Consider the following 15,887-nt stretch of genomic DNA (forward strand, 5'->3'; position numbering starts at 1 on the left):
TGATATGAGTTTTGTAGCATCAGGCTTAACACTCTAAGCTGTAATTAAAATTCTTGAATATTGTTATTTTCATCTCTCATTGGCTAACATCACTGAGAATAACCTATCTTTATGGCACAAAATGATACGCACCATCCTCCTTCACTTCTGCGGATAAAATATGTCGTTGGCTATTATTAGTTGTCGCTTGTGTTTGGTCATCATCCTTAGTCAACTTTAACAATCCTAAGGCAAGAAATTAAGTATGTATTAGGTACACCTAAGTTCAATAAGTAATGCTAAGAAGAAAGAGTGTGTTAAAGCTTAATTAAAGTGGCTGCATTTGTTTCCCAACAGAAAATATACATTAAACTTACCATCAAGGAGTCCTACTTCCTATTTCCTGTTCACTAAACTTATGTATCAAATAGTGTAAACAGCCTTTCCAGTACTTTATATTAGATTCAGTTAGAGTATGTAAATGAATATGAATGACATACTTCTGGCTCTGTCTTATTAAACATACCTGTTTGAGTTTATGTATACTTGCTGGGCTTGAGAAGAGGCAAGAGTTTCTTCGAAACTCCTTCCTTTTAGCATGTAACTAGTTTGACAAAAACAATGACATATATACAATATATTAAGGTTTCTTTCACACTTGCAGTGGACATATGGCACGGTTAGGCTTATCTATGCACATAGCAAACTGCGGCAATGCACCCAGGAGTGGCAAACTACACTTCAGTTTAATGAATTTGCATGCATTACCCATGCAGTTGCAGTGTGGTTCTCCTGCTAGCTACAGCATGTCCAGATTGTCCACCAAAACCTCAGCCCCAAACACATGCAAAAAAAGAAATGGTTCCCAAAGACTCCCATTAAGGTGTAAGTAAAAGCACGGCTGATCCTGATGTTGAACACTGCGGTCAAAGGGCCTTTACCCACTGCAAAAGTAAATAGGTATTGTGTCTATTTCAGAAAAAAAGATATTAATAGAGAATAAATACCTAATTTTGTATGAATATGAATTGTGACTATTTCATGCATATTCAATAGATGCAACAGTTGACCAGGCCGTCAGCATTAGTTCTTGACCTTACAAATACTTATTTAGCTGAATGAGCACAAATTCCAGCAGATACAGGCAATACTCTTCAGAGAAGACATTCTGGAAGAGTGATGGCCAATATAGCTTCAAGGAAGAAAGTGGGGGGCACACAATGGTAAAGCAGAACATAAAGCAAATTATTAAACGCTGCTGGTAGGTAGGCCTAAAATCTATTTTTCTTGCCAGTTACATTTCTTCAAAGTGCTTGCAAAGTAGGTGTAGATTCCTGGAATAGCTATGTAAATATGCAAAGCATACCTGCACAGTATGGGCTTGATTTATTAAAACTCTCCAATGCTGGAGAAAATAAACTATTATGGGTGAACCTGGGTGGTCCAGCAAACATGGAATTGACCTGGTTCAGGGCTAAAATAACATTTCCCAAGTAATAGCAAATGAGTTTGAAGAAATCAATTCCAGGTTTGCTGGATTATCCAGTTTCCCCCATGATAGTCAATCTATTCCAGTCTTAGGCCCTGATTTACTAAAGCTCTCAAAGGCTGGAGAGAATACACTTTCTTCAGTGAAGCTGGGTGATCCAGAAAACCTGGAATGGATTTCATTAAATCATTTGCTATTTGCTAGCAAATGTTTTGAATCCTGGACCAGATCCATTCCAGGTTTGATAGATCACCCAGCTTCACTGATCAAAGTGTATTCTCTCCAGCTTTGAAGAGCTTTAATAAATGAGGGCCATAGTGAGGTTTAATAAATCAGGCCCTATGACCAGCCTGCCACCACAAAGAGGATTTAGTTTAAAATCCATTCTTTTGTATTAGGTTGTCCAAAAATACCTTACAGGTGTGATGATCAGGTGTCACTAATTATTTGGCCACAGGGGTTCATCTTGTGGTCAGGTGGCCATACCCAAAAGCCTATGTGGATGTGGAGCCTATAAGAAATGTATGTGGGAAAATGTAATTAAATATATATCTGGTAAATGCGTCTTTATCTAGTTTTTTATACAGGACTGAACGTATATTAGTGGAACCTACATTCATACAACCAATGGTGCTCTAAACATCAGTCAGCACTGGGTTAACTCCTCTATGCAATACATGTTTTGTTTTATTCTTCCTAGCCTGACAAAGTGTATATTAGGTTACAACACATGAATGCATTTCTACTGCTGATGGGAAAAATGTGTTGGTAAAATAATACAGAAACTCTGCATGGTCCTAGCTCATGGCCCCAGGAGAATTCTTACATTTACAGTTTCTAATAACCGTAGAGCCACTGTAAGTAACAGGTGCTTCTCTTTGTATGAGATACACTATAAAATGTCTGCCATGGGCATTACCTTTTTTTCTTATCTTCCACAATACCAAAAATGATAATGCTATCATTAGCAAGGGAATTAAGAAGAAATACATGCGCTTTGTTGTATCACCTGCAATAAATAAAAAACAAAATATTACATTATAAATCAAATATATATAAAAGAATGTGAATGACTATGATATAATGGTTTCAGCTTGCTTTTATAATAATATATTACATGTATAAAGTAAACATATTATTATAACCCATGCTACACGGGATCAGGAAGGATTTTTTCTGGTTGGAGCAAATTTTGCCTTCCTCTGAATTAACTGTGCAAATATGCTTTTATTTGGGATATGTTTGTTTGTAGTATGTATTTCCCTAGTGATTGAACTTGATGGACCTGCTAACTATGTAATGTATAATACTAAAACTTTAATGATAAAAATTACTTTCTGGGCTGGGTAAATATGTTTTTTGTGCTTTTAAGGGGAATACTTCCCTAGTGATTGAACTTGATAGACCGACTAAATATGTAACGTATACTACTAAAACTTTAATAGTAAAAATTACTTTCTGGGCTGGGTAAATATGTTAAATATTTATATATATTTATATATGTTATAAATGTTTGTACTTTTAAGGGGAATATTTCTTATAGTTATCATATAGCTCTCACATTTAATGCATTCTACAGAGCTACAGATTTACAGTATTACTAATTGTCCATCAATGGGGATCACACTCTAATGTTCCAAATACAGTCACAGAACACCAGTTACCCTACCAGTATGTTTTTGGGATGCAAGAGAAACATACAAATTACATTTAGTTGGTGTCCTTGCTGAGGTTAGAACCTCAGGGAGGCTATACACACATTATTTATAGAAAAATGTGATTCTATTGTTTTTCCCATTATACTGCAGCTTTATCTCTAGAAGAGGGATCTGTGAGATACTTAACAAATATTGTAAGCATACGGATGGGAAAAGACTATGGACCACACTAGAACGGGCCTTTTTACTGTAGGCAGCCATGATGTAAGTATGTGGGGCTGCCCTGCAAAAACTAATATGGGGTAGTGATTCACAACTCAATGTAAAAACATGGTGGTGACCAGTCTTAAGAATCCAATGCTACAGGAGCACTACTTTAAAGACCATTTATTCCAAAGCCATGGCACGGATTGAAAAAAAGTAGACTGTCTCATAACATTATTGGTTCTGATTAGATTTCCACTTTTAAGTAAAACAATAAGACATACTACACTTTTACCCACCAGCACTTTCTGACCACAAGAAGAAAGAAAACGTTGGCCACATATACATTTCAGGTACTTACCAATACCCACAGCACTCTCATACAGATTCTCTTAACCTATGTCTTGCATTTGATTAGCTGCATCACTAAAACGCAGCAGCACAGTCCTCTCTTAATCTAGATATGGGGTACTTATGCCGTGCTTTAACCTGTTGTGTCAAGGCAGCACCAAAAAACACTAAAATAAAGGTGTGTGTTCTAATATGTGTAATTCTAATTCATGGTGGTGAATTATTATGTAATTTTATACAGGAACTATTTTACAGGAGCAAAATTCAGAAAAAAATGATGACTCCAGAAAGTATAGACATATGGAAGGGTAAGTGTGATGTTTTGTGAGTTATCATATATAAGTGTAAGAAGCAGAACTGAGTGATCCACCACTGTTCACCGCATTTGATGATTTTCATCCTGAGCCCAAGCCTCAGAGAATATATTGATAGCCTTTACCAGTCTTTTATTTGTGGGTTCATGGGTTCTACCACAAACAAAAACAAAAAACTGAGTGTACAAAATATATCTGCTACCTTTAATATCTGACACCTACTGGAGGTTTGTCCTACCCAGATCACATACATTGTTTATTCAGTAGCGATTATGTCCTGGCAAAGCTATTCTTTTCTTGGTATTTTCCATTACGCCATAAAACATGAATGTCTTACCTGTGACATAACACCTTGCTTGTTTAGAGACATTCTTCTGGTCAGCGGGATTCCCTACTATACACTGGAACTCCATGCCCCAGGAATAGTTCAGTGATATGTGAATTGCATCTCCAATGGTTCTCAGCTCTTGAACAGATTTAATGTGCTTGTATGTCCAACTATAGTTAAAAGTCGATGAGTTTGATGGTACAAAACAGTTAAGGGACATATTACACCAATGACTAGTTTGTTCCTCCAGAATAATCTTTATAGACGGGACTGGGACAGGCTCTGCAATAACATAACAGGAGAATTTAAGTTATACAATGTCATATTTGAGCTATCATTAGAAAATATATGTAATTGGAAAAATACTAGAGCTGCCTACAGGCTTTAAGCATTTCAAGGGGTTCAATGTAGGTATTTTAAGCCCATGAAGGTTCTCATTTATCCGGTATATGTAGTAGTATTTAGTCAAACTCAACTGGACTTGTTCTTGTAACACTGAACCACCCTATGCTATTAAAATAATTCTATCCATGTTGTCAAGAAGTCTACATGAATGTTGTGAATCTTTTCAAAACTCTGGGGTGCAGATGTTAAAAGGCGTTATAGGTGGAATATAGTTTGGGCCTGATTTCTTAAAGATCACCAAGGCTGGAGAGGATACACTTTCATTGGTGAACCTGAGTAATCTGTCAAGCCTGAAATTAATTTTTTAAAATTCTTTGCTAGTAGTTAGCAAACGTTTTCAGTCCTGGAACTGGATTTTTTTTTTTTGATTACCCAGGTTCACTGTCTTGGAGAGCTTTAATATAAAATTAACTATTGGAGTCTGCTATAGCCCCCCCCCCACCAGTGCTAAGGAAGGAATAGAAAATCAACTACTAGCATAGATAGAAAAAACAGCAAAAAGCGGAAGTGTTTTAATCATGGAAGACAACTACCCTGACATTAACTGGAGTAATGGCAATACAGGAACAGCAAAAGGGTGGAAATTTGTGAATTTAATACAAGATTATTTTATGGTAAAGTTTAGAGAAGCCCCAACTAGAATTGATACTCTGCTAAACCTAGTTCTTTCTAACAATGCAGAGCTTATAACAAATGTGCATATAAAAGAGAATCTGGCTAGCAGAGATCATAATATGATTTCATTTAATGTAAGTTGTAAACAGGAAGCAAAAACAGGAAAGATAAAAACATTTAATTTTAAGAGAGGAATTTTTTCATTATTAAGGGAGGCTCTCTGTGACTTGGACTGGTAGAGAAAATTGTCCTCAAAGAAAACACAACAGAAATCAGAATGTTTCAAGTCTGTTATACAAAAGCATTGAAACTGAAAAATATGTTACAATGGGTAATGAGGCAAAAATTTAAACCTATGTGGCTCACAGCTGATGTCAAAAAGCCATAAAGAACAAGAAAAGGGCATTCCAAAAATATAAAAATGAAGGATGACCTTCATTGTTTGAAAACTATAAAGAATATAACAAAGATGTAAAAAGGAGATAAAATGTGCAAAACTTAAAAATGAAGGAAAGTTTGCAAAGGAAAGTAGGGCAACCCCCCCAATTTTTTAAAATATATTAATAGAAAAAATCAGATCTGAGCATGTAGGCCACTTAAAGGATGTCCAAATTCATAATAGCAATGTCACTGCCTTAAATGAGTCACAGTGGCTCAGAATTGATATGACTGAGAAACAGCTGGGAAAAATTAAGGTTGACAAAGCACCAAGCTTGGATGGATTACATCCACGTGTCCTCCAAGAGCTGAGCTGGGTTATTTCAAAGCCATTATTTCTATTTTTTAGGGACTCATTACACACTGGCAGGGTACTGATAGCTTGGCGTAAGGCCAATGTGTTACCTATCTTCGAAAAGGGAGCAAAGTCATTACCTGGTAACTACAGACCCATTAGTTTAATGTCCATAGTTGGAAAGGTCTCAGAGAGTTTGATAAAGAACCACATAGAGGAGATTCTGCTAGAAAATATTATTATAAGTGATAGTCAGCATGGCTTCAAGAAAGACCAAGAACTGGCCTAAATACCGCATCCAGAGAGTTGTAATTAATGATTCATACTCTGAATGGTCTAAGGTTATTAGTGGTGTACCCCAGGGTTCAGTGTTGGGACCTTTACTGTTTAACATCTTTATAAATGATATAGAGCTTGGGATTAAAAATATATTTTCTGTGTTTGCAGATGACACCAAACTATGTAATGGAAGTCCATACAGGATGTCTATAATCTACAAGCAGACCTGGATGTACTGTTTGATTGGGCAAGCAAGTGGAAAACGACATTTAATATAGATAAATGTAAAGGTATGCATTTGGGGGTAACAACATGCATGCTTCCTACTGTCTAGGGGGAATACATTTGGGGGGGCAAAAATGGAAAAGGATCTGGGGGTTCTGGTAGATCATAGTCTGGTAGATCATAGACTTAATAACAACATGCAAATAATAATAACACATTCAGCTTTAAGAAAAAGCTGGATCCCTTCCAGAAGCACAGAATATAACTGGGGATTTAAAATAAAAATAACAGTGACTGTTGATCCAGGGAACATCCAATTGCCTCGTAAAATCAGGAAGGAATTTTTTTCCCATTGAAGCAAATTGTACCAGGGATTTTTTTGCCTTCCTCTGGACCAACTATGTCTTATAGGGTTTTATATCTGGGATATGTTTATTTCCCTGGTGGTTCAACTTGATGGACCTATGTCTTTTTTCAACCTAATCTACTATGTAATTAAGTAACTAGGTAGTAAATTGTAGCTAAGGCTTTACAAGCAAATAAAAGTGATCCTGTCGCCAACAGGAAATGCTAGAATAACTAAGACGAATTTCTTAAAAAGAAGATTGGTGCAAATAAAGGGCACATGTGACATGAAATTATTTATTTAAAACTATAAAACATTATTTAAAACTAGATTAAAGATTTGAAAAAAACTTTCTGGCTGCATCAAATTTGTTAAGAGAATTGGCAGTTCATACAGAGCAATTTTAGTTGTTGCTAAAGGGTCTTAAAAAATGCACAATGGGCTAGCTTGCAGCTTTTCTGTGGGTTTGCTAATATGTGTCGTTAACACCTACACAGGAAAATACATAATCGGACCTGTACGTCTCTGGTAAATGGTAACATTCAAACTACTTTATATGTGGTTTCCAGTGACATTTGAAAGGTTTTACCAGAATGAGAGACAAAATTGTGGGTTCTCATTTATAGCTGGACATAAAGCAGCCTATAAAACAAAACAATATAAAATATACTTGGTATCATGAAAAACTTTATTTGCAATTGCTGTCATGTTCAATTAAATTAAACTGAAGATATACAGCAGAAAACCAGCCAACAGGAAACCACTATAAACAGATTAGGACAAGGCTAAATTACTGGCCGATTCCAACCACACTGCAAGATACAAAAAAAGTCTCTATAGGCTTATAGTCAAAGTTCCCATCAAGTATAGAGAAAGTTTTGTTCACGTTTGCAAAGATGCAACACCAGTCTACAAGAACTATATTGCATTATATGTAAGATTGCTGCTTGACAATACCGGGTGTACATTCTATAAGGAGAGAACCTGAGTAATTCAGCAAACCTAAAATGGATGTGATCCAGGATTGCCAATGATTAATAAATGATTTTTAAGAAATCCATTCCCATTTTTCTGGATCACCCAGGTTCCCCCATGATAGTCTATCTTCTCCAGTCTTGGAGGACTTTAATAAATCAGGCCCTAATTGACAACTTTTATTTAAAACTGGACTTAATTGTTACTAAAAGTCCAGGGATCTTTTTATCACCACAAAACGACAAACTTGAGATACATTTGTGATGATTTTTATTGATCCAGGTCATACAGTAGTAGTTAGTCATGTGCAAATGGCATACATTTCCTGGTGTGATGCTATGGGCCTGATTTCATAAAGCTCTTCAAGAATGGAGAATGTGGGTGATCCACCAAACCTAAAATGGATTAAAAATGATTTGCTATTAGTTGGCAAATGTTTTCAAACCTAGACTAGATCTATTCCAGGTTTGCTGGATCACCCACATTCCCCTTTGATAGCCTATCATCTCCAGTCTGGAAGAGCGTTATTGTATCAGGCCCAATGAGAGATCAATTAGTGAACAGTCCTAATGATGCTGGATCATATGATCTGCCTTTAATTGTAACACGTGGTTACTTATGAGCCTCACACCACAATATAATCTGTTTGTATGTGTAAACTAATTAAATCAGCATTACTTTGAGGATTAATGAGTGTAAAACCTGTGGTAAATGAATGACTAACCATCAAACCAAAGTAGCTGTATATTCTCTGTCTCCGCTACATGCTTACAACTGAATTCTAGATTATCATTTAATTACATAGGTACATAGTAGGCTAGGCTGAAAAAAGACTCAAGTCCATCAAGTTCAACCAAAAGGGAAACAAACACATCCCAGACAAAAAACCCCACAAGACTCACTGTTCCAGTATTTGTATCAGCAGCACTATTGTGTCAATTTTCAAGTTAAATATCCACATCATCATGCTCTTGCAGTTAACCAAAGAAACTTGTCAATTAGTTGATACATTTGTAGACAGTTGGTGTCGAATGTGGGTATTTGGATTTGTTGATCACAAAGCTGCTAAGGATCCCATTTGGCCTTAATTGGTTTCTGATAGAAACAACTATCCTGCAACCTAATTGAGGGTCCGGAGTGTGGTGCTGAATCAGAACTGGTGCTTAGTTTTGAACACTCTACCTGTTTTTTCAAAAAAAGGATTTTCAAGGTCAAACAGAATGTAATAAATCTTTCACTGAAAATAGATCTCCAAAAAAAAGTAAAAAAGCTAAACATCTTTAGTGAGCAACCTTCATAAAAAATGTTGTCCTCATATTCTCCCCACTGGTTTACTTACTTTTATTCTCTGGTGGCTTAATTTGCCTACTGGAGTGAATGGCCTAGAATTTATCATCGTTCCTAACCACTATGTCAAATCAAAAGAAAGTCAAGGGTGTTTTCTTTTTTACAGTTTCCTTAAAATTCAGGATTTTAGGGCACTCTGTTCTAAGAGTAAATACCTTAAGACTATCTATTCAGAAAAGAAAATACCTTTAAGTGGAAACCTTTAAGAGGAAGCTTAGTCTCCCATTGGCTTTGGAATATTCCATCAACTAATCTTCTTTTTCTGTGATATATTTTTTGACACTGAGAAGCTATTATTGGTAATGCGTCTGATTCTCATAGGTCAGCAAAATATTATTTCCACCCTTAATTAACAGAATAAATATTTTTTATTATTACTATGCATTATATATTTAGTTTTACATACCACTTCAAATATATTTTAGAAATGTATATCAGAGTAATTAGTTTGATGAAAATCATGTTATTGGATAAAGAAAATATTTTGTACATTGTGGCAGCCATGCATGTCCATTATTATTAAGTTTACATAAGGAACTATCCAAGGGCTAAACAGATGACGATGAAGATGATGCTGAAAAGTTTCTTCCTACATGTTCTAAAAGAGAAGCTACACAAACCAAAATACATATTAGAATGTGATGAAAGCAAATATTTTCCAACTCCCTCATAAACCACATCTTCTATTGGCATAGTAAAGCTAAACCTACATTCAATTAATGATGTGAAACTCCTGTGTAGCATTTCTGTTTAGGAAGGGTTGTATTCATGAGCACCTAAACACATTCTTTTTGGAAAGGACCCTGTAAGGGCTATTCTAAGATACACCAAGATTTTCTTGTAAGACCCTTAGATTAATACATACCATAAACCATGAGTATAAACTCTTTAACATAATTGGTGTCAGAGACAATAAAATGGACTGTATATTTTCCACTGTCTTCCATCCTGAGATCCTTGATACACAGTATTGTTCCATTATGATGCAATTCCAGCCGTCCTTCAAAATGATTTTTATAGAACTTTGGCTGATGGTTTTCAAACTGGGCAATTTTTACTTTGTCCTTAAAATACCAGTCAGCCTCTTGTACTGAAGATGAGAAGCTCACGTTACTGAGTAATTCTACAGAATGCTGGAGGAGTCCAATCACTTGAATTAAATGTTCCTGGTTGGCTGTTGAAAAAAAAGATAAAGAAAATCAGAGACATGTTTATTTTATTAATTCTTGCTCTTTGTTTCAGATACAGTATAGCAGATATGTGAAACCATGGGTGGTTTTAAAATTCTGCTCTTCTAAAGATATGTATAATTTAAACTTTTTTTTTTGATAGAATGGGGAAAATTTGTATCCATGGCATTTTTATTAATGGTGGAAAAAGTTTTACAAGGCTTTTTTACATTATTGGAATATAACCAATTACTATTTCAAGACCAATTAAACCCTCTGTATTCATTGTTGATTTGCAGACAGGCTGTACATTAAACACTACAGCAATAAAACCATTGCTCTTAGTTATTTCTTTTCCACCACTAAATGACTTTAGTTTTCCTCATGACTGTGGTATACAACCCATATCCTTTAAATTCAAGCTGACCCTCCCTGGGCTCAAAGAATAAAGTGGGGTTAAAAAGAAAACAAATAAAATCTAAAAACTAGTCCAGCAATGCTTAAAGTCCACAACTCAGGTGAACAGTTCTCCAATCTCTATCCTTTGTTTCAATATATATTCTTATCTCACTTCCGGAATCCATATCAAATATTTTCACGCATTCACTGACTTTAAAGCAACAGTCAAGGTATGTTACAATCATAAAGAAGTAATAGGGACGTTGACACAAGAGAGATTTTTTTCACTAGTCATATGAAAAGTCGGGTGATAAAACGGTATGGAATCAGAGAAAGTAAGGGGATCAAAGACATTTCCTCATTGCAAGATGTAGTCATTTTCCCAGCTGATAAAGAGTGATGGGTTGGATTGTTTTATTAGATAAGCATTATGATTCAATGGAAATGTATTCTTTTACTAACACTTATAGGACTCACAATCTAATGTACCTACCTCATTCATATGTGTTTATGTATATTATTCTTTAATACAGTCTAAGGTCAATTTTTTGGGGAAGCCAATTAAGCTAACAGTTTTTTGGAATGTGGGAGGAAACCAAATTACCCGAAAGGAATTCCATGCAAACACATGAAAAACCTGCAAACTCCATGCAGATAGTGTCCTGGAAAAGATTCGAACCTTGGATCTAGCGCTGCTAAGGCCAGAGTGCTAACCTACAAGCCACCATGCTTACCCACTAATAAGCATCCATCTTTATTATAAGTAGCTATTACTCTATCAAACTAATAAATGTGCTTTCTAGAAAACACAGTATCCAACAAGACTAACAAACTGGGCAATTCAATTAACAAGAAACCCACTGACTGATGTTTGGTGAGATTTCCAAAGCTCTAGCTTCCACCGCCAGCACACCCAACAAGCCATCATACATAGCCAGGTCACTAGATATCATCACATGTTCTGACCCAGAGGAAAGGAACATCTCCACATACTAGCAGAATCCTTCCATACCAAAGAATACAACAATACAAAAAATACAAAGAATATCGAACGAGAAAATCTGACACTAGAAGGCATGAGAAAGATTATGAGCCTGATTTATCCTCTCCAAGGCTGGAGAGGATACATTTTCATTAGTGAACCTGGGTGATCCAAAAAACCTGGAATGGATCTGACCCAGGAAAAAAACACTGGCTTTAGGAAATCCATGTCAGGTTTGCTGGATCACCCAGAAAGTGAAGCCCAGCCTTGGAGAGCTTAATTAAATCAGGGTCTATAAAAGAGCTGCACCCAATGCCAACAGGGGATGAAACATGGAATGAGATTCACCAGTCCTCAATGCTGACCTTTAGGCAGCCAATTAATCTCAAAAACAAATGAATAAGCATGAGACTCACACTACAAAAACACGTTTTCAGAAATGCACTACAGTATACTGGGCCTGATTTATTACAGCTCTCCAACACTGAAGACGATAGACTATCAAAGGTGAACATAGGTGACCCAGCAGACCCGAATGGATCTTGTCCATTTGCAAGTTAACAGCGGATGATTTTTATGAAATCCTTTCCCAGTTAGCTTTATCACCCAGGTTCTCCCATAATAGCGTACCTTCTCCAGTCTTAGAGAGGTTTATTGCATTTCAATTTCAGTATAGTACAAAAAAACTACGGTAATTCTCTTTAAAACTGAAAGCTAGAGATTTTATGAAAGGGTAATAAATTTAAAAAAACTGCCGTTACAAAAAGTCTCAAACTTACAGCTTAGAATACCTGGAAAATACTATTTACCCATAACACCTGCTGTGTTTATGTTTCATCTGTATACATAGCAGAAACATATTTACTAATATGCTTGTGTTAGTATAAAAATACAAACCAGCCTGTTCCAATAAAAAGTGACTTTTAAGGTTTGTATAGCAGAAACAGCACAACTCTTTTAGATCTATGCAAACTTTAGTATTCTACAGAAATACAAATTATTACACTATTAAATACCATTTTCTGTTCTTTATATTCATTTAGTTTTAGGAAGACCAGGATTTTTTTTATCAGCCCACTCCAGGTTTTTCTCACCTCTTTTCACCTCCATAGCCTAAGCCTGTAATGTTCTGTATATCAGGGAATATTACAAATTAAACTTTACAATAAACCACGGTGTTGTCAACTTGCTACAGAATGTTAGGAGCTCAATGGATTTCTTTAAAATTAAAAGGTATTGTAAAAAAGGTATAAAGATTAAAAGGTATGTTAGTAAAGTAATAAAGCATGAGAAAGTATACGGCAGCGACGTACTGTATTTTTTGTTTGCTCTGCTTTGACTTTGACATTGTAATATTTCTCATCGGAACTTACTGCAATCAGTACCTACTAGATAGAACTCCATTAACTTTATCATGTTGATTTGACAATTTTATTCATTTGTGTGTTTTTGCATCCAGTGTAATGGAAAACCTTCTAACGAATTGACTTTCTGATAGCTATGGCAAGAAACAGCATGAAAATTTACACAACCTAGATATACAATGTTAATAGATAGGAGTGTTTTCTATGGAGAGGTAATGCATTCAAATCCATTTTTAATTGTAACTGGGAGTTCTATATTTGGTGGTGGAAGAAGGGGGGGTGAGATTATTTGAAATGAAATACATTTGTTAAAATATAGCATAAATATGTGTAAAGAAATTTGGTATTGTGACCCGACTCTTTTTCCACGATTTGTTACCCTGTGCTCCACCCCTCTTATTCTTTAGCATACATAGAACAAAAAAAAATGTGGGGTATGTGGATTTTTACCATGCCTCCTATAATTCTTTTCTGTGCCTGAACAGCCATCGGTGATGGAACTGCACGGGAGTATAAAAAAAAAATCAATATTATCAGTCTGCTCATTGGGGTATTTATTTGATAGAGTCCTGATTGGCGTGACCCTTGCCAGTACAAATGGCTCAACAAGCTAATAGGAGAAGTTTCTTGTTAGGGTTTACACCTAAAAATAAAACTAAAGCTGAAAAAAGGACATTAACCCTTCCCAAGTCTATAGAAAAAAAAAAAGACAGCATCAATACGTGGTGAATTTAACATCCCGGATGGACAATCAATTCCTACCATTAAAACACATGGGCCTATTTGATTGTCCATCAGGGAATGTTTCAGAGAATGGCAGATTCACTGCTGTATGATTGGACCCCCAAATGTCAGTAACGTGACAAAACCTCTATGGCCAAATTATGTATTTGAGAACTAGGAATACATACACATTGATATCGGTTCACCTTTGTTCCTTGTAGTGATTTCACTTCTCTCTACATGAAATTGGCAATCCTATTTATAAATTTGAAAGCAGAACATTTGCATCATATTACTAGTTTACAAAAATAACACAATGCACCCTTGTATACCCAATAAAAAGGCAGCACCATAAGTCTTCTAGCTCTATGATAAGCAAATATCTAAATACAAGAGTCATGTGTGTTTTTGTGTAAATCTTGGTGTATGTTGTGTGTTTCTTTGAAAAGTATGCAGTAACTTTGCATGAAACTTTGCCTCTGTACAGCAGCATACTGTATGAAGACCGGTGACTGCTGCTCTTTCTCTATATGCAGGGTGGCCGGTCTTGTATCTGTCCCCCACCTGTAGTTTTCTATAGGAAACCTATAAATCTGTTGGATCTGTAGGTGTGGACCCTTCCACCCCTCTGCTGTAGTTTTTAATAATATACTTACGTCAGTAATTGCGTTCAGTTGCTATTCAAAGAACAAAAGCTATTATGCTTTATAAATATCATCTGTAATGGGTGGCGCCAGCTGAAATTATTACATTTAACAACCAGGGAGCAGCAAGATAATTTTTCTGTTACACAGGGTTTAGTTCCGCTTTAATGACCTTCTTTAGAAAATGTTAATTGCATGGCTGACATATTTATTCTTTGACTTTAGTGCCTTTGGATCATGGGAAACTCTTGATAAAGCCAATTTATGGCAGGTTGATTGGGAAAACACATCCTAAATTGATGGCCAGTGGAAAGAATGCCCCATACATTGGTGGCTAGAATACCACCTTTATAGACAGCTAAATACATGATTAGACTCATACAGTGGTCTCCACCAAGTGGTATCAACCCCAGAGCTATAAATGTGTCATCACATAGGAGGTCAATTAGTCTCAGGTCAAGGAACTTCTGAAGAAACCTGGTTGAGAATGGCTGGAATATACAGATAGTATTGTCAGAAACAGGTTGGTTTGACATCCCCATATTTATAGCGTTCAAAACTCTGAAAAGACTTTTATCAGAATCAGAGAATTTATAGCTAGACCTACACACAATAAAGGTATTGTGCCATTGTAAAATATACCAATGATTAGGTTGGGACATCAAAAATGAAGTCATGTTATCAGCTAGGTAACCTTTAAGGCTTTATATTTATAGATACATTATAACGATCGATATTGACCAATTTTAAAAAATCCCAAAAACCATGTTTGAATCCACTAGTAGAGTAGAGGATTTTCCAGACTGTAAAAATACCAATGGCAGTGCCAGGACAAGGTCTCCCGGCAGGTATGAGGACAACACACCCCAGCCCAACCACAGTCCAACTAAAGTTTTAGTTATAAATTTTGAGGTTGATAAAAACTACTTTGGGGCAAAGTTTTGTTTTCTTTTTTTTAAATGGGGCTATAAGAGACACAGGGAAGGCATCTGGTATAACATCAGAAATTCCTTTAATTACATAGGGCATGCTCTCTCCAGTATAATATGCCGGACATATTAGGCTACCCTGTACCCATAAGGCTACCCTGTCCTTCAAGCTATTAAGTAAAGGAAGGACCATTAGTTGGAAAACCTTGTTAAAGACAAGATGCCAAAGGCATTTCTGATAACAAGCTCATTATTTAATAGAATAGGATGTGCCCAAAATGTCAGTGTTCTATTAATGTTCTGTTTTTTTATGTCTCTTTGTGTGCGAAAAATTAATGATGGTTCCCTGTTCTCTGTAAAGTGATGTGTAAATGTTGTTGTGTTATGAAAAGTCTGTGAATAGCAAGTATTTAAGTATGACCCATTTAG

General features: G+C 35.8%; 1 protein-coding gene across 3 annotated transcripts in view; it reads right to left on the reverse strand.

Annotated features, from left to right (window-relative positions):
- Positions 1 to 15,887, reverse strand: part of CD48 (CD48 molecule) — a 27,963-nt gene that overhangs the window by 9,225 nt on the left and 2,851 nt on the right. For 2 of the 3 annotated variants that reach the window (XM_072427874.1, XM_072427872.1), the window contains exons 2-5: positions 10,114 to 10,422; positions 4,333 to 4,605; positions 2,388 to 2,477; positions 133 to 225 (exon numbers count right to left, since the gene is read on the reverse strand). In XM_072427874.1, coding sequence (XP_072283975.1) covers positions 133 to 225; positions 2,388 to 2,477; positions 4,333 to 4,605; positions 10,114 to 10,195 — 538 coding nt within the window. In that variant the 5' untranslated portion in view covers positions 10,196 to 10,422. The remainder of the gene's footprint in view (positions 1 to 132; positions 226 to 2,387; positions 2,478 to 4,332; positions 4,606 to 10,113; positions 10,423 to 15,887) is intronic. The other variant, XM_072427873.1, reaches the window with a different exon arrangement.

Source organism: Pyxicephalus adspersus, chromosome 12, assembly GCF_032062135.1.
Source record: "Pyxicephalus adspersus chromosome 12, UCB_Pads_2.0, whole genome shotgun sequence".
Lineage (NCBI taxonomy): Eukaryota > Metazoa > Chordata > Amphibia > Anura > Pyxicephalidae > Pyxicephalus > Pyxicephalus adspersus.